This window comes from Ambystoma mexicanum, chromosome 8 (assembly GCF_040938575.1).
Source record: "Ambystoma mexicanum isolate Mex_15411 chromosome 8, UKY_AmexF1_1, whole genome shotgun sequence".
Taxonomy (NCBI): Eukaryota; Metazoa; Chordata; class Amphibia; order Caudata; family Ambystomatidae; genus Ambystoma; species Ambystoma mexicanum.
The window spans coordinates 7,861,292-7,881,235 of NC_090929.1; the positions used below are offsets into that span (position 1 = coordinate 7,861,292).

The window sequence follows — 19,944 nt, forward strand, 5'->3', positions numbered from 1 at the left end:
CATCACCATTGACTTGTCCCCCTTGGAGTCCAGAGGAACCTCTCCATCACAATTGACATGTTCCCCTTGGAGTCCAGAGGTACCTCTCCATCACCATTGACATTCCCCCCTTGGAGTCCAGAGGTACCTCTCCATCAACATTGACATGTCCCCCTTGGAGTCCAGAGGGAGGTTTCCATCACCATTGACTTGTCCCCCTTGGAGTCCACAGGGACCTTTCCGTCACCATTGACATGTCCCCCTTAGAGTCCCGAGGGAGGTTTCCATCACCATTGACATGTCCTCCTTGGAGTCCAGAGGGACTTCTCCATCACTATTGACATGTCCCCCTTGGAGTACAGAGGGAGGTTTCCATAACCATTGACATGTCCTCCTTGGAGTCCGGAGGGACCTCTCCATCACCATTGACATGTCCCCTTTTGAGTCCAGAGGGACCTCTCCATCACAATTGACATGTCCCCCTTGGGGTACAGAGGAGGGTTTCCATCACCATTGGCATGTCCCCCTTGGAGTCCAGAGGTACCTCTCCATCACCATTGACATGCCTCCCTTGGAGTCCAGAGGTACCTCTCCATCAACATTGACATGTCCCCCTTGGAGTCCAGAGGGAGGTTTCCATCACCATTGACTTGTCCCCCTTGGAGTCCACAGGGACCTTTCCGTCACCATTGACATGTCCCCCTTAGAGTCCCGAGGGAGGTTTCCATCACCATTGACATGTCCTCCTTGGAGTCCAGAGGGACTTCTCCATCACTATTGACATGTCCCCCTTGGAGTCCAGAGGGACCTCTCTGTCACCACTGACATGTCCCCCTTGGAGTCCTGAGGGACCTCTCTGTCACCATTGACATGCCCCCCTTGGAGCCCAGAGAGTCCTCTCCATCCCCATTGACATGTCCCCCTTGGAGGCCAGAGGGAGGTTCCATCACCATTGACATGTCCCCCTTGGAGTCCAGAAGGACCTCTCCATCACCATTGACATGTCCCCCTTGGAGTCCAGAGGGACCTCTCCATCACCATTGACATGTCCCCCTTGGAGTCCAGAGGGAGGTTTCTGTCACCATTTACATGTCCCCCTTGGAGTCCAGAGGGACCTCTCTATCACCATTGACATGTCCCCTTTGGAGTACAAAGGGACCTCTCCGTCACCATTGACATGTCCCCCTTGGAGTCCAGAGGGACCGTTCCATGCCCATTGACATGTCCCCCTTAGAGTCCAGAGGGAGGTTTCCATCACCATTGACATATCCCCCTTGGAGTCCAGAGGGAGGTTTTCATCACCATTGACATATCCCCCTTGGAGGCCAGAGGGAGGTTTCCATCACCATTGACATGTCCCCCTTGGAGTCCAGAGGGACCTCTCCATCGCCAATGACATGTCCCCCTTGGAGTGCAGAGGGACCTTTTCGTCACCATTGACATGTCCCCCTTAGAGTCCAGAGGGAGGTTTCCATCACCATTGACATGTCCTCCTTGGAGTCCAGAGGGACCTCTCCATCACCATTGACATGTCCCCCTTGGATTCCAGAGGGACCTCTCCATCACAATTGACATGTGCCCCTTGGAGTACAGAGGGGGGTTTCCATCACCATTGACATGTCCCCCTTGGAGTCCAGAGGTATCTCTCCATCACCATTGACATGTCCTCCTTGGAGTCCAGAGGTACCTCTCCATCAACATTGACATGCCCCCCTTGGAGTCCAGAAGGAGGTTTCCATCACCATTGACATGTCCCCCTTGGAGTCTAGAGGGACCTTTCCATCCCCATTGACATGTCTCCCTTGGAGCCCAGATGGACCTTTCCATCACCATTGACATATCCCCCATTGGATTCTGGGGGGACATTTCCATCGCCATTACATGTCCCCCTTGGATTCCAGAGGGGCCCCTCCATCGCCCCACAACCATGGCGTCCATCCTGCCAAGACCTGCCTCTCTTGCTGCCCCCAGGTGTTCTGCCCCAGCAGAACCTGCCTCTCTTTCGACCCCTCAGGTGTTCCCACGACTATGGTGTCTGCCCCACCAGGACCTGCCTCTCTTTCTGCCCCACCAGGACCTGCCTCTCTTTCTGCCCCCAGTGTTCTGCCCAACCAGGATCTGCCTCTCTTTCTGCCCCACCAGGACCTCCCCCTCTTCTGCCCAACCAGGACCTGCCTCTCTTTCTGCTCCAGTGTTCAGCCCCACAGGGACCTACCTCTCTTTCTGCCGTCTGTGTTCTGCCCCACAAGGACCTGCCTCTCTTTCTGCCCCACCAGGACCTGCCTGTCTTTCTGCCCATCCAGGACCTGCCTCTCTTTCTGCCCCCCTGGTATTTTGCCCCACCAGGACCTGCCTCCCTTTCTGCCCCACCAGGGCTTGCCTCTCTTTCTGCCCCCAGGTGTTCTGCCATACCAGAACCTGCCTCTCTTTCTGCCCCCAAATGTTCTGCCCTACCAGGACTTGCCTCTCTTTCTGACCCACCAGGACCTGCTTCTCTTGCTGCCCTATGTGTTCTGCCCCACCAGGAACTGCCTCTCTTTCTGCCTCCCAGTGGTCTGCCCCACCAAGACCTGCCTCTCTTTCTGCCCCTCAGGTGTTCTCATGACTATGGCTTCTGCCCCACCAGGACCTACCTCTCTTTCTATCCTTTTTTAATTTAAATCAGCGTGTTACAAACTTTTTTAAAACATAGTTTTTTTGTCTCCTCTTCAAACTTTACTTTTCGTGCTCCGTCAATAATGAGTCCAGTTCATCTAAAAAAAAAAGGTTAATGCAAAGGTTAGTTTTCCATCCTCTCCATCATGAATCTTTTTCCACCAATCTTCTTCGCAGTAGGTGGAGAATTTTTCAAGCTCCGTATCCAAAAATTTGATTCTCATTTCTTTCAATTTCGGACATGAGATTATCAGGTGTTTTAATGTCTCTGTTTCACTGTTGCAGAATCGGCAATTAGTTTACATTGTCTCTCCTTTCCTTTTTCTCACTTTTTTAATCTCAGCCGTGTGAAATAGGTTCAGCCTTACTTTTAGGAAAATGTTTCTTCTCCTCGGGCAGGGAAACTTTTTGTAGGTACTTAGGTATCACATTTAGTGCCTTGCTTACCCATGCATAATCTTTCATACACACCTGGGAAGCCCGCTGGTCGATCGTGTTGATCCAGTCAGTCTCCCATAGTTTTTTCTTTACTGCATTGGGATTTTGTTCCAGCTTCTCCTTTGTCGATGCCAATTGTACTAAGATTTTTTCACAGTTCCTTTTCCAGAGCTCGAAGACATCTTTTGGGTTATTCGTTTTATTTGGTCTCAGTATCTCGTATTGCAGAGCGCATTCTTTTTCAATGATTTTCCTATAGACTGATTGAGTATTCCATTGAACTCTTGCGGTAATTGAAAGCAGACCCAGCTCATATTGAATACAAGCGTTTGGTGTGTTCTGAGGCACTTGCAGGATCCTCCTCCAGAACATATTTTCAAACTGGGACCATAAAATGTAAGGACATCCAAACATTGCCTCAGCCCCATGGATTAATGCAGGAATTACTTTCGCTTTATAGAAATTCAGAATGGGCTGAAATGAGAACTTGCCAAATTTTTTGTGGAGCATTGCACCTTGCACTGATAAGGCCTTACATTTTGTTTTTATTTTCTTCACCATGGGTTCGTCCATAATGCTCGCACTTATTTGCACCCCTAGGTACGTCACCTGGGTTGAGCTCTGAATTGTCTCGTTTTCCAGTGTCCATCTTGGTCGACCTTTTTTTGATTGTTTCTGTCCTTTTAGATCCGATAGCTGGACAATTTCAGTTTTTTTAGAGTTTATTTCCAGCCCATTCTGCTTTATGTAATTTGCGAGTGCTGTTAACTTCCGCTGAAGCCCTATTGGGGTTAGGTCTAACAAGACAATATCGTCAGCATATATTAGCCAGTTTATATGGTTCCCATTTATTTTCGGTGGAAATGCTGAAATCTCCTCTAGAGCTTCTCCCACATCTGCAAATAATAGTTTGAAAAAGTGGATCCTAACGGACAACCTTGTTTTACACCTCTTGAGGTGTCGATCTGTTTTGTTAGGGTTCTGCTTTGATCCAGGCGGATTCTGATGTTTGTGCCTGAATAAAGATCTTTAATTGCTTGTAGCAGGCTTGAGGGACATCCTAACTTAGACATCTTTTCCCATAATAGATCTCGATTTACTCCATCGAATGCATGGGATAAATCCACAAAAGCTGCATAGATTTTTTTTCCGGTCCTTAAAGATTCCATCTTTAATAAGTTTAATATTAGGAGGTTCAGCCCACAACCAACGCCCCTTACGAAACCAGTCTGTCTCTGATCGTACGCCCCTGCTTGATCGATCCATGAGGTTAACCGATGTAATAGTTGTGTGGCAAATACCTTCCCTATCACATCAAGCAGGGCTATGGGCCTGTAATTCTTGGGGTCCAATCTCACCCCTTTTTTAAAAATGGGGACAATAATTGCGGACTTCTATGTCTTCGAAATCCTCCCTTCTTTTATTATTTTTTTGAATATTGTTTCGCAGAGTTCTGCCCATTCATCTGGATGTTCTTTCAGCATTTTATTTGTAATGCCATCGGGCCCTGGAGCTCTCGACGAACTGATGTTTTTTATTGTTGCAAGAATATCCTCTTTTGGTATTTCAAAATCCCAAGTTGAGGGAGGAGCTTTACTTCCTGTTTCTGCTCATCTTGTCTTTCAAAGAGCCTAGAGTAATGCTGTATCCACTGTTGTTCCGAGACCATGTTTGTTATCAGCGCCCCTTGAGGCGCGCCTACGTTGTTAATTATATTCCAAAAATCCCTCAAGTTTTTATTATCCAGTGTTGACATTATTTTTTCTGCATCTTGTTGTTGCATTATGTGTCTGTGGCTCCGTACCCAGTTCTTATATTGTGATTTCAACTTTCTGTTCTTTTCCTGTACTTCAGTTGAAACCATCCTCCCAAGGGCTCTTATTCTTTGCCTCAGTTCTCTCTTTTTCCTTACTATGGTTGGATCAAAAGCGTTAGTTTTATAGCAGTTCTTTCCGCCGTTATTACGGGTTTTTGAGTACTTCTGCAGAAGTACGTCATATTCCGGATACTCTTAGTTTTGATCTTTTCTTTCAATGTATTGATAAGGTCTTCAATATGTTTATTATTCAACCTTAGTCTATTTTGACCCGGAACTATTTCTATTTTGGTAGACCACTTTTTGGGCTTTTCATGTTGTTTTTTCTCCCAACTTATTTTAACAAGGTTATGGTCACTTTCTCGGGTTCTTATCACTTCCAGACTTATTATTTTCCTTACTAAGGAGTCACTTACATAGAAATAGTCCAGTATGGAATTTCGGGATCCTCTTTCCCAAGTCGATTTTGGAGGAATGTCCCCTTTTGTACAATCATTTAGCATAGTCATCAGTCTGATCTCCATTTCTTCAGACCATGTTTTCCCCAGTTTGTTCTTTTTGTTCATTTGATGATTCCTTACAAGTTTTTTTCTCTCTCTTGTATCAGATTCATATTTAGATCTCCGCATATTATTACCTCGGCTCCTGGGTCCTGCATTTTCAGTTCATCAAGGATGTCACATATTTTGTCCACAAATTCTAGGTCTTCTACTCGCTGGTGATGCCAATATATATTAAGTATATGGAGAGTCGTACTCCGGTCTCCGCCTTCCCCTCCACATGTTATTGAAGTCAGTTGTAGGTATGGATTGATATTCGTCCCCTTTTTAATTTGCAGACCCTTACCTCGTTTCACTAGGGTCCATTTGTTTTTCTTCATAGTTGCTGCATTGAAGGCGATCTCGTAATCTTCTACACATAGAGAATTCACCAACCAGGTCTCTTGTAGGTATATTATATCAAGCTCCAGGAGTGCTTTCAGTGGATTACCAAATAAATGAGCATGGCCTCTAGTGTTCCAAGACCTGCAATCGATTTCTGGTCTGTCCTCCTTCAAACATTAACTTTGATTTAGGGGAAGGAGGGCTCTTGGAATCCACAACCACCCATTATCGATCTCGCCGTTTTCATTGTTTGCTTTTACACTGCTTGACAAGCCTTTTTCTTGCACATTCACAGCAAATGTTATCCTTAAGCGTTTCTTTGGCCTTATGTCCTCATGGAGTGAATCTTCAACCTCCCTGTTATATGATTCCTCATTTACATGCATCTTCTCTTTCTTCTCCTTTGTACTTTCTGTGTTTTCGCTCACCACGATCGTGTTTGGGCTTTTCAGCTTCCATCTGTTCGCAGGCTCGTTCTCCTCTCGTATCTCAAAGCCCAAGAACTGCATCTCTGACCTGCTTTCTAGTACAATTTCCTTTATTATCTTAGAATAGAGATGAATCCGCACCATGTCCATAATTTCCTCATCCACAAATTCTACTATGTTCACGTCGTTTGAGGAAATTGACTTAAGGTGGGGAATCTGGTGTATCAATTGCATCACGTTATAACTATTTAGAACCAGCCCATCTTTCCTCAGGCTATTTCGTTCCAATAATAAGGTTATGTCACTTGTCAGAGAGCGATCATTTGGCTTCTTTTTTCGCACTTCTTTTCCTTGCCTCAATTTACTTTCTTTTTGAACATTTTCTGTTTCACACATTTTTTCGCTCTATTTTTTGTTGTCATTTATCACAGGTGTGGGTTTTAATTGCCCTTGTATTTCTCGCCTCACTTCCAGATTCAAGATTTTTTTCCTCTTTTCCTCAATTGTCATGAACCGTTCAGTTGGTGATTTCGGACCCGTTTTTGGGGTCTGTATTTTTTAGGCATTTTTTATTGGTGAAACAAGGACACATCTTTTCGAGAGAGGACTCACTTTTTTCTTTTTGTTCATGTTTTTAAGAAGTCGAGTTTCCTCAATATCTGATTCCTCCATCAACACGACTCTCACATCAAGGGTTTGGAGGCTCTGGTCCAGGGCTTCCCCTTCGTCAGTTTCATATGTTGAGAAATTCAGTAATTCCTCTGCAGTTATCTCTTCTTCAATAATGTTCTTGCAGCCACTAGTTTCCTCTAAAGTCCGGGAGGACTTTGGGACACTACTTCCTTTGTTTTTTACTTCTGAGTTCAATGCCTCCCATTTACAATGGAATCTGTTTGAATTGGCACGTTTAGGGCTTTTAAGTTCCTTAAAAATTTGCACGATCCTCTGCACATCTTATTTTCATTTTGCGCCATGTTCTTTGTTTTCTTTTTGTACTTTACGTTTTTTTGTTCCTTCTTTGACTAGCGTTTGTTCTTTTTCCCTTTTCAAAGATTCTGTATACTTCACTTGTCATACCAGAATCTTTGACCCCTTCTTTGGGAATGTGGTTGGGGTCTGTTGTTTCTCCTTCTGCCATTTTGGACGTTGAGGCGGTTGCAATCTCTTCCACACATGTATCTGTTGAGTTTTTTTTTCCCTGGAGCAAAATTTGTTGGTTCTGGTCATTCGTTAGATCTACCACTATTTTGTTAGTATTTTCCTTTTGGTCATGCTCTTTCCCATTTATTAAGTTTAAATCTCCATTCCTTTGAATTTTGCTGCTTATCTGGAAGCCTTTTGGGTCTCTCTCTGGTTCGGCTGCATTTTCATCGCTGCATTCCACGTGCGGACCGGGGTCTTTGTTGGATGGGATCCCCTCCTGGTCCTTTCTTTCACCTTTTCTAGCCCCTTCCATGAACTTAGTTTGTTTCAAAATCATCATTGCCTCTCTTGCCAATTCAGTGAATAGCCTCTTTTCCTCCGCGTTGTTTCTTAATTGGTCTTTAATCAATCTATTTGCGTCCTCATTTTTTCGTTTCTCATTTTTCAATTCTTGCTCCCATCCTACCATATCCATTTCCATCTTGGCCATTTTTGAAGTCATGAGGGCCAGTAAGGTGTTTTGATCTTTGTACGTTTCATGAAATTGCTTGTACAGTTTTGTTAGGGGGGCCAGCGAGATTCCAATTGCCGACATTAGGTATGGTCTTAAGTCGTTTGCAATCTTTTATGCCGTTTTTTGCTCCGTGTTTACTTCATTTACCGTTTGCACCTCTGCTGTGGGGCGAGTCCTATCCCAGCTCTTCCATTGTTTAGTCCTTCTTACTTTAGGAAATTCTCTTTGAATGAAAGAGGAATCGGAGGCGGAGTCCTCTGAGGAGTCCGCCGAGGTAGAGGGTTCCAATGCTTCTTTTCCTGAATGCAGCATAAGTCCACTCTGGGTTTTATTAACCAAATTATTCTGCAAATTTCTTTTCTGTGAACATACTACGCTAGGATAAGGGCTTATTTCCATTCTCCTTCTTTTAAGTGGCTGTTCTCTTTTTAAAGGGGTTGTTGATCCTTCTCTTGGTAGAAGATGGCATCTGCTGGTACTTGAATCCATTCCTAATTTTTCGTATCTAGACACACAAAGCATATTTTCATTTATGTGGTCATTCCCTTGTTTTTTGGCGCCTAGTTGCCCATTTATTGCAATAAGGTCCGATAGCAGCTGGTCCGCAACAGCTAGCGAGTCTCTGCGACTCTCCGTTATTTTTGATTTTTCTAGTTGTTTTGTTGCAATTCTTTGGTCTGGGTCATTAAAGACCTCCTCTTCCACCGGTGTATGTTCATCATTAGCCTCTTTGTTGTTATCAGGGAATTTGTTCAATTCCTTTTCGATTTCTTCTATCGAGTATGTTTTCATCGGGCAATGGGGGATGACAAGTTCGGACCCTAAGGCCACACTTCTAACATTGGCACTGTCAGACCATGTCTCCGCCTCCGCTGCCCTTGCCCCTTCCCCACTATTGCACGGCCGGTCAGGGGGGGCTCTCGCAGCACTACGGAAATTCGCTGCACGAGTAGAATCTTGCCGCGAGAGGAGCACATTGCGAGGTAAGAGGCTGTTCTATGTTTTGTTTATGGGTGGGGACTTCATTGTTATTACTTTTCGGGGACTCGTGTCCATTTTTGCAGCGACTTTCATCCCCCGTTATGGACTCCTCCTGCTCATTTTGTATCCGCCACAGGGCGGTAGGGACCTTGTGGAGGGGTCTCTCACTCGCTAGGCCTCTGCCAGACACAGACTAGACTCAGGTGCCGCTGCAACGGGCTCACCCCGAGGGGGGAATGGTGATTTTCTCCCTTCCATTAGTCATGACCTTGCATAGGAGCGCGCTGCAATTTCCCAGCGATGCCCCCACTTCGGCCTCCCCGCACTCCTCGCTCGCACTCGAGCCGCTCGAGCCACGGGCTGAGTCATTTTTTCCAAACACAGGCTGTATTATCTTACCAGTATTTTTGGCACAATCACTTATGTTCAAGGGGGGGCCACTTACTTGGTGTGGCGCCGCCCGATGACGGGGCACGCGGCGGCGTGACGTATCACGCTGCCGCAGTTTGTATAAATAAAGGGGGCGTTCCCGGCCGCGGTAGAGCGACCGGGAAGCCCGAACTGGAAGGACTGGTGCCCGTGTGAGTCCTTGGGTGAAGGGGCTTACGGGCCCGCGTGGGGGCTCTGACCCGCCCCCAACAGTGGCGACGAGTGATGAGGGAGACCCGGGCCCGGCGGTGAAATTGTTTATTCCGAATTTTTGAATGGAAGCGGAACGAAGCATCGCTTCGCTTCATGCCGGGTCGCGGGACGCACACGCGGCCGGCGGCCATTTTGTCTTGTAGGCCGTGAAACTTCGCAAGGCTCCGGTTTGGAGCGTGAGTACATCACGGGCCTAATTTTTGGAAAAATTGGAAGTGGGAGTTATGACCTGCATGCCCATGCTGGTTTTGTGCATTTTTACACAATTTTGGGACTCTTACGTCGTGTGAAAGCCAGGAGAAGGACCAACATCACAGGGCCTGTATAGGCCCATCCAGTGCCTAGGCTCAATTTTTGGAATCCCAGGCCTATATGGACTTTGACAAGGGGAATTCACTGCTTTCTCTTTGTCTCCTTCATCATCAAAGCGCTGTGGTTTCTTCGCTGGCTCCTTCATCATCAGGTTTGGCTGCATGTTGTGCCTCCATTGGTGCCCTGCCTAGAAACCTCCCTCAAGTTGGGTGCCTGGAGAGGAAGAAGTTTGAGTTGCGGCCCTCAGGACAGTAGGTAGGGGGTGCCTGTGCGCTCAAACCCATGGGTGACTCTGATGATTCGGACAGTGGTGGTGCAGCTGCGTCACGTCCCCGCGATCGTGGCCAGGCTGCTGCTCAACAACAGGCTGTCCTTCCACCGGTGATCCAGGCCTCTGCAGGACTGCTGCCTGGACAACCGGGGCTTCCCACTATGGCCCAAGCACGCGCACCTGCGGCCCATGCCGCCCTGCAGCCCATTCCTGAGTTCGATGCATCGGGCCCACCCTCGAGCATGGGGCCCCGATGGAGAAGATGGGTGAGTCGCCTCGACATGTATTTCAGGGCTGCTCAGGTGACGGATGACGACAGCCGGATTGCCACCATGCTATACTCGGCCGGACCGGCAGTCCAGGAAATATTTGAATCACTTACTCCCATCAATAACTCCTACGATGCGGCCAAGGCGGCGCTCCTCGCGCATTTCCTCCCCCTTGCGAACGTGGACTATGAGAGGTTCGTTATGCTTTTGGCTAAGCAGAAGGAAGAGGAAACACTGGACACTTTCTACGGTCGCTTACGCCGCCTCTCCCTCGGATGTGCATGGGGAGACGCAGACGACATGATGCGCACGATGCTGATCCAGGCATGCTCCTCTGGCAAGCTCAGGAGGCAGGTCCTGAGAGAGCCAGGCATCACGCTGCCCCGCATACTGGAGCTGGGCAGATGCCATGAGGTAGCGGAGGCCCGAGCCAGCAAGATGGAAGCAGGGTCTCGGTCGGGCAGGCCTGAGGAAGTGTGTGTGGTGTGGCGAGGTGGCCGAGGTGTGAGACGCCCAGGTGGAGGACCCCGAGACAGGGCAGGAAGGAGTGGGGAGTCGTGCCAGAAGTGCGGGTATGACCTCCCCCACATGACAGAGTGCCCTGCGGTCGGAAAAACCTGCGGGAGGTGTGGGCTGGCCGATCACTTCTCGCGGGTATGTCGTGCGGCCATGCCAGTGATGGTGCCGAGGGGTCAGGCACGGTTGTGGACTCCGCGCCAGAACCAACCGCCCAGTGTAGCCCAGGTGGAGCAGGGTGAGGTCGAGCCCCAGGCGGAAGGAGCTGAGGAGGAAGACGAAGAGAACGTTTTTTTTGTCTCCAGCGTAGAAACGCTCAAAAGGAAAAGCAGGAGACAGCCAAGATGTGTAGTGGAGATCAACCACTCCCCAGTCCCGGTGCTCGTGGACACTGGTGCTTCCGTCAATGTGATGGCCAGAGGACATTTTGACTCTCTCAAACCCGTCCCGGGTCTGGCCACACCGAGAGCCCGCATATTTGCATTTGGGGGCCAGGAACCGATACCGCTGGACGGTGCCTTCGTGGCTGACGTGGAACATGATGGCTCACACATTAAGGCTCGATTCTACGTGACCCCGGTGAGCAGTAATACCTTGCTCAGCTGTGCAGCTGCAGAGGCATTAGGGATCGTGAGCTTCGCCTACTCCGTCCACCTTGAGGATATACATGACCTCCTGGACAAGTACGCTGCCCTCTTCAACGGCATCGGAAAGATGACGGGGGAACCCATTCGACTACACATCGATGAGTCGGTGCAACCCATCGCACTGAAACACCGGCGAGTACCCTTTCACTTAAGGGGGCTGGTGGATAAGGAGCTGGACAATCTGGTGAGCCTGGATATCATCGAGAAAGTGGAAGGCCCAACCCCTTGGGTGTCCCCGATCATGGTGGCCAGAAAGCCCAAGCAACCTGACTCAGTGCGCATATGCGTGGACATGAGGCTCCCGAACAAAGCGATCAGAAGGGAGCGGCATCTTACACCGACGATTGATGACATCATTGCGGATGTTCAAGGGGCTCGATTTTTCTCCAAGCTGGACCTCCGAGCTGGCTATCACCAGGTCGTCCTTCATCCTGACTCCCGGTACATAACGACTTTCACCACCCACCGGGGTCTGTATCGATACAAGCGGTTGAGCTTCGGGGTGTCGTCTGCCGCTGAAGTGTTCCAAAATATCATCAGGGGCGCCCTAGCAGATCTGGAGGGCGTCCTTAACATTAGCGACGACATCCTGGTGTTCGCCAATACTGAAGTGGATCACATGAGGAGGCTGGGAAAGACCTTAGAACGACTCCAATCTCTGGGCCTCACCCTTCACCGGGAAAAATGTGAATTCATGCGCTCCTCCATCGAGTTTTTCGGATTCATCTTCAAGGAGGGGGGGGTGTCGCCAGACCCGAAAAAGGTCCAGGACATCAAGGCGGCGAAAGCCCCCGAGTCGGTGACCGACGTGAGGAGTTTCCTGGGGATGGTAACTTACTGTGGGCGGTTCATCCAGAACTTGGCGTCGAGATCTGAGCCACTCCGGGCGCTGACCAAGAAAGAATCACCATGGCAGTGGGGCCCCCTTGAACAAGCCGCTTTCGAGGACATTAAGGGTGCCCTCACAGCGGAGGACACGATGGCATTCTTCGACCCAGCACTAGAATCTGAAATCGTGGTCGATGCAAGTCCCTTCGGGTTGGGAGCAGTGCTGACGCAGGTGGACCGCAACGGGAGTGTTCGACCTATAGCATATGCTAGCAAGGCCCTCACTGAGACTGAACAGAGGTACTCCCAGATCGAGCGGGAGGCCTTGGCGGTGCTGTGGGGCTGCAGGCACTTCCGGCTCTACGTCCTGGGACGCCCGGTGACGGTGGTTACTGACCACAAACCACTGCTTCCGATCCTGGTGGGCTCCTCTTCGAAACCACCGGCGAGAATCGAGAGGTGGATGCTCGCCCTCCTGGAATATTCTGTTACCCTCGTGTACAGGCTCGGGGCCAATAATGCCGCGGACTATCTATCTCGTCACCCGGGAGTGTGCAGGGGAGAGGGATATGACACCTGCGGAGAGGAAGCGGACAGTCATGTTCGCATGGTGGTGGAAGCGGCAACACCAAACGCGATGTCCCTAGAGGAGTTGGAGGCTGCGGCAGCTGAGGACGAGTGCTTTCGAATTCTAAAAGACTCAATGCACAGTGGGTCGTGGAAGTCCATCCTCGAAGCAGGGGCCGGACGCATGCAAGAAGCCAAAACAGTATTGGAGCAGCTGTGGAAGGTAAAGGAGGAGCTGTCGTTCTCGGACTCTGGGCTGCTGCTCCGGGGTGACAGGATTGTTGTCCCACAGGCAAAGGTGGCGGAGGTGATCCATCTCGCCCACCATGGACATCAGGGCGCCGCCAAGACCAAGGCGCGGCTCCGCTCAAAGGTCTGGTTTCCAGAGTTAGAGAAAAGGGTGGATGACTTTGTGGCGGCCTGCGTATGGTGTCAGGCGGCCTCCCCTCTGCAACGTGAACCCGCCATTGAGGCCATGCCCCGAGGCACGAGGCCGTGGGAGATCGTCCACGCCGACTTTGGCTCAACATCAGTGGGTACCCATTTCCTGGTGCTAGTCGATGAATACTCGAGATACCCCGAAGTGGAGTTTGTTGACTCAGTGGCCTTTGAGCATGTGGTGGTAGCGATGGAGAAAATGTTTGCGGCCCATGGTTTTCCCCCACACCCTATGCTCCGACAATGGATCGCCCTTCCAAAGTGAGCGATTCTCCGAGCTGCTGGAGAGCTGCGGAATACAACACCGGAAGATATCCCCCCTGTGGCCTCGAGCGAACGGGGATGCAGAGAGACTGATGCGGACCCTAAACAAAACCTTCCGGATTGCTCAAGGGCAGGGCCAATCTTTACAACGGGCCCTCTATCAGTTCCTTCGGGTGTACCGCACCACCCCACATGCAGCCACGGGAGTGGCTCTGGCAGAGGTGTTATTCAAGAGATGCCCCCGGGGGCTGCTGCCGGAAGTTGGGGAGAAAGAACCGGGGGTCATCGATAATGAGCGGGTAGAGGCTCAAAGGCGAGTCCGAATTGAACAAGAAAACCTGCGCCGGGGTCTCCGCCCTCAGAGACTTGAACTAGGGGATGAGGTCCTCATCCGTAATCGACACCCCCACGGGAAGCTATCACTCCCCTATGAACCGGAGCCCCTGGATGTAGTGGCGGTGAAGGGGTCCATGGTGACGGCCTCGGATGGACGATCAGCTGTCACCCGAAACGTGAGCTTCTTCAAGAAGCTGGGTGATCCACGAACTGACACCCCACCTGAACCGGATCCACCAGACACGCCGGCGGACGGAAGCCTCTATGAAGCGGCGCCCGAATCCCCCGTCCGGGGAGAGGCGGTGGAAGGACGTCACGTGCCGGAGGTAGGCAGGAGGTACCCCCAGAGGGGTGGGCGAGGGAAACCTGCCTACCTCAGCGAATATGTCGTGGGACAAATGGCTAGTGAACTGGGGTGAGCAGATCTGGGTGGATGACATTAAAGGGGTTAATAAAGTTAATGTTATTGCGTTCTGTTGTTCCTCCCGGAAAAGGAGGAGTGTGGCGCCGCCCGATGACGGGCGCACGCGCGGCCGCGGTAGAGCGACCGGGAAGCCCGAACTGGAAGGACTGGTGCCCGTGTGAGTCCTTGGGTGAAGGGGCTTACGGGACCGCGTGGGGGCTCTGACCCGCCCCCAACACTTGGGATGGGCCGGCCAAGGCCAAGGTCACACGACTTTCTTCTCCCTCCAATAGCTCCGGACCTGAAGGCGCAGGCACAGGTCTCCCACGCCGTATCTGGGCTCTTGTGCCGGCGGCCATTTCAGGCACACCACTAGATGTCTTCATGTGGCTTTCAACACTTAAAGCAGTCTGCTCCATTGGGCGGCGCACTACTTCTATTGTGCAGTCGGCCAGCCACGGCCACCACGAACACCGGGAACACTCCCCTGCCTCTCTTTCTGCCCCTGGTGTTCTGCCCCACCAGGACCTGCCTCTCTTTCTGCCCCTCCAGGACCTGCCTCTCTTTCTGCCCCACCAGGACCTGCCTCTCTTTCTGCCCCTCCAGGACCTGCCTCTCTTTCTGCCCCACCAGGACCTGCCTCTCTTTCTGCCCCTCCAGGACCTGCCTCTCTTTCTGCCCCACCAGGACCTGCCTCTCTTTCTGCCCCACCAGGACTTACCTCTCTTTCTGTCCCACCAGGACCTGCCTCTCTTTCTGCACCCCCCACCCCCATGCAGGCACTCATGCATTGCTTCATGCCTGCACAAAGCTCTTAGATCTCTGAACATTCCCAGTCATTGGCAGTGTCACTTATTTTACACGTGTGATCCGTATACATCTATCAAATGAAAACATAGCAAAGGTTCTTCCCATGTGCATGTTTGGCTTCCCTGCTCCCCCGCCTCTCTGCTCTGGATTGGTCATTTTGCTCTCCAGTGTAACTGAGGCTGCAGGTGTCTCTTCCCTCTGACTCAGGATGGTAATTAGAGATTTCAGGAGTAACATGGGGTTGTTTATATCTCTTGCCCCTGTCCCCTTCGCTTCCCCATGCACGTGCTCTCCTTTCTGCCCTTGTCCCTTTCTTCTGTATCTGTCTCATCTCTCTCTATCACTGTCTTTCCACTGTTCCTGTCACTTCTGTGTGTCTGTGTCTCTCCAACCTGTCCCTGAGCCTTTCATTAGCCCCTGTCCCTTCCCTCTATCCCCTTCTCTTGCCACTCTCTCTTGCTCTTGTAGGAAAGCCCCTCAACGGTCACACCAGAAGAAATACAGCCCACTAGGGAACAAGACCCAAGTCACCTCTTGCAAGGATAACAAGTATTTTATTACTACAAAATAGGAGTGCACCAAGAAAGATCTCAGCTCCTGCCCAACGTTCTGCCAAAAAAACAGCATAAGCAGCCCTTTAAGAAGGTTCGTCACACACAGTAGAAACCTGCGTGGCTGATTGGTGAGACCGTATACATAGGCTGCGTGCGCCATAGGGGATGCCAAGCCATTGGTCCAAGCCCCGTCTGCCCATCTTCTTCCCCGTGGGTGACGCTGCAGTCGTCATCGGTCATGAGGTGGCGGCTGATTGGCAATTTTGTGAAAAATGAACAATGCATTTCTATGTATGTAGCAGTGCAGCTGGTGCGAGCAGGCAGGGACCTGGGGGGGGGGGGGTGGGGGGCCCCGGGGGGGGGCCGGGGGAAGCTGAGGCCATACTAACTCACACACTTCACTCCCAGACAGGCCGGCACCTCTCCAAGGTCTTCCACCCTCGTTCTGTGCTATAATTGTATCCCTCCCTGCACCTCACAGCACAAATCCCGTGGCCCAGATGTGAAGGCAAGAAAGCCTGCTTTCTGATCTTTCTTGATCAATCGGGGGTCTGACAGTTTTATGATCGCTGGTCTGGGGCTGGCTGATACCTTGGAATTCAGGGGTCCTAAAGCTAGGACATTTGGGTGCTATAACTTAGAGTTGGGACTGGTGGGGGTTGGAGGCCTGTGCCTCCTCCTGTGGCCTCGCATGGCACATTCTTCTGAGAGCATGAAGGCTGGCAGCTGTCTAGAGTGAAGGGTGTATGGATCTCTGTGGCCCTGGCCTTTCTCATCAGTGTCTGGGTTACTACCTATTCCTTTCCACGTGTTGGCGGCCTAGACCTGAGATGCTGCCTGCGCGCCATGTTTGCGCCTTGTGTTCCAATGTGACTGCTAATATCTAACATGGTGTTTGTTCCCACGTGTGCACTATGTCTAGGAAGCAGGCAATAATATGGGGGTATAAAGGACCTTAGGAGCCCCCCACTTTCTCCGTGTCTTAAATTACATCTCACGCCTTTGCCTTATTCTAAACTGCTTGGGGTGTGGGATGGGCGTCTCCCCTTCCCACCACTCTACTGGTGAAGACACTTGAACATGTCTGTAGATTCCCACTTCCTACTAGAGACACCGTTAATGCAATAGTGCTTGTTTTTTTTTTTTAATTTCAGAATTCTCCTTTAACTCTGGAACTGAAGCAGGGCTCAACGTCCAGCCGAACCCCCATCGTTGTCTTGAATGCGGAAGGATTAATTACCTTTGCTACTTCTCCGAAAGACCTTCCCTCTTCCATCTATGTGAGTACTTCTTCCCTGGGATGTTGACAAACATTTGCACAACAGCTGCGGGGCTGGTGGGTGGAGTATTCCAAGTTTTAATGCTGAGTATAAAGTGTGCAGATCTATAGGCAAGAATACTCTCAGGGGCATGGTGCAGGAATACTCTCAGGGGCATGGTGCAGGAATACACTCAGAGAACGGTGCAGGAATACTTTCAGGGGCATGGTGCAGGAATACACTCAGGGGAACGGTGCAGGAATACTCTCAGGGGCATGGTGCAGGAATACACTCAGAGGAACGGTGCAGGAATACTCTCAGGGGCATGGTGCAGGAATACACTCAGAGGAACGGTGCAGGAATACTCTCAGGGGCATGGTGTAGGAATACACTCAGAGGAACGGTGCAGGAATACTCTCAGGGGCATGGTGCAGGAATACACTCAGAGGAACGGTGCAGGAATACTCTCAGGGGCATGGTGCAGGAATACTCTCAGGGGCATGGTGCAGGAATACTCTCAGGGGCATGGTGCAGGAATACACTCAGAGGAACGGTGCAGGAATACTCTCAGGGGCATGGTGCAGGAATACACTCAGAGGAACGGTGCAGGAATACTCTCAGGGGCATGGTGCAGGAATACTCTCAGGGGCATGGTGCAGGAATACTCTCAGGGGCATGGTGCAGGAATACACTCAGAGAACGGTGCAGGAATACTCTCAGGGGCATGGTGCAGGAATACTCTCAGGGGCATGGTGCAGGAATACACTCAGAGAACGGTGCAGGAATACTCTCAGGGGCATGGTGTAGGAATACACTCAGAGGAACGGTGCAGGAATACTCTCAGGGGCATGGTGTAGGAATACACTCAGAGGAACGGTGCAGGAATACTCTCAGGGGCATGGTGCAGGAATACTCTCAGGGGCATGGTGCAGGAATACACTCAGAGGAACGGTGCAGGAATACTCTCAGGGGCATGGTGCAGGAATACTCTCAGGGGCATGGTGCAGGAATACACTCAGAGGAACGGTGCAGGAATACTCTCAGGGGCATGGTGCAGGAATACTCTCAGGGGCATGGTGCAGGAATACAGTCAGAGGAACGGTGCAGGAATACTCTCAGGGGCATGGTGCAGGAATACTCTCAAGGGCATGGTGCCGGAATACACTCAGAGGAACGGTGCAGGAATACTCTCAGGGGCATGGTGCAGGAATACTCTCAGGGGCATGGTGCAGGAATACACTCAGAGGAACGGTGCAGGAATACTCTCAGGGGCATGGTGCAGGAATACTCTCAGGGGCATGGTGCAGGAATACACTCAGAGGAACGGTGCAGGAATACTCTCAGGGGCATGGTGCAGGAATACACTCAGAGGAACGGTGCAGGAATACTCTCAGGGGCATGGTGCAGGAATACTCTCAGGGGCATGGTGCAGGAATACACTCAGAGGAACGGTGCAGGAATACTCTCAGGGGCATGGTGCAGGAATACTCTCAGGGGCATGGTGCCGGAATACACTCAGAGGAACGGTGCAGGAATACTCTCAGGGGCATGGTGCAGGAATACTCTCAGGGGCATGGTGCAGGAATACACTCAGAGGAACGGTGCAGGAATACTCTCAGGGGCATGGTGCAGGAATACTCTCAGGGGCATGGTGCAGGAATACTCTTAGGGGCATGGTGCAGGAATACACTCAGAGGAACGGTGCAGGAATACTCTCAGGGGCATGGTGCAGGAATACTCTCAGGGGCATGGTGCAGGAATACACTCAGAGGAACGGTGCAGGAATACTCTCAGGGGCATGGTGCAGGAATACTCTCAGGGGCATGGTGCAGGAATACACTCAGAGGAACGGTGCAGGAATACTCTCAGGGGCATGGTGCCGGAATACACTCATAGAACGGTGCAGGAATACTCTTAGGGGCATGGTGCAGGAATAGACTCAGAGGAACGGTGCAGGAATACTCTCAGGGGCATGGTGCAGGAATACTCTCAGGGGCATGGTGCAGGAATACACTCAGAGGAACGGTGCAGGAATACTCTCAGGGGCATGGTGCAGGAATACTCTCAGGGGCATGGTGCAGGAATACACTCAGAGGAACGGTGCAGGAATACACTCAGAGAACGGTGCAGGAATACACCCAGAGGAACGGTGCAGGAATACTCTCAGGGGCATGGTGCCGGAATACACTCAGAGGAACGGTGCAGGAATACTCTGAGGGGCATGGTGCAGGAATACTCTCAGGGGCATGGTGCAGGAATACACTCAGAGGAACGGTGCAGGAATACTCTCAGGGGCATGGTGCAGGAATACTCTCAGGGGCATGGTGCAGGAATACACTCAGAGGAACGGTGCAGGAATACTCTCAGGGGCACGGTGCAGGAATACACTCAGAGGAACGGTGCAGGAATACTCTCAGGGGCATGGTGCAGGAATACTCTCAGGGGCATGGTGCAGGAATACACTCAGAGGAACGGTGCAGGAATACTCTCAGGGGCACGGTGCAGGAATACACTCAGAGGAACGGTGCAGGAATACTCTCAGGGGCATGGTGCAGGAATACACTCAGAGGAACGGTGCAGGAATACACTCAGAGAAGGGTGCAGGAATACTCTCAGGGGCATGGTGTAGGAATACACTCAGAGGAACGGTGCAGGAATACTCTCAGGGGCATGGTGCAGGAATACACTCAGAGAACGGTGCAGGAATACTCTCAGGGGCATGGTGCAGGAATACTCTCAGGGGCATGGTGCAGGAATACACTCAGAGAACGGGGTAGGAATGCTCTCAGGGGCATGGTGCAGGAATACTCTCAGGGGCATGGTGCAGGAATACACTCAGAGAACGGTGCAGGAATACTCTCAGGGGCATGGTGCAGGAATACTCTCAGAGGCATGGTGCAAGAATACTCTCAGAGGAACGGTGCAGGAATACTCTCAGAGGCATGGTGCAGGAATACACTCAGAGGAACGGTGCAGGAATACACTCAGAG

General features: G+C 51.0%; 1 protein-coding gene across 1 annotated transcript in view; it reads left to right on the forward strand.

Moving 5' to 3' along the window:
* The window catches only part of ENG (endoglin), a 286,341-nt gene that overhangs the window by 101,146 nt on the left and 165,251 nt on the right, over window positions 1-19,944 (forward strand). Inside the window, exon 3 of the mRNA XM_069609121.1 lies at window positions 16,850-16,975. Coding sequence (XP_069465222.1) covers window positions 16,850-16,975 — 126 coding nt within the window. The remainder of the gene's footprint in view (window positions 1-16,849; window positions 16,976-19,944) is intronic.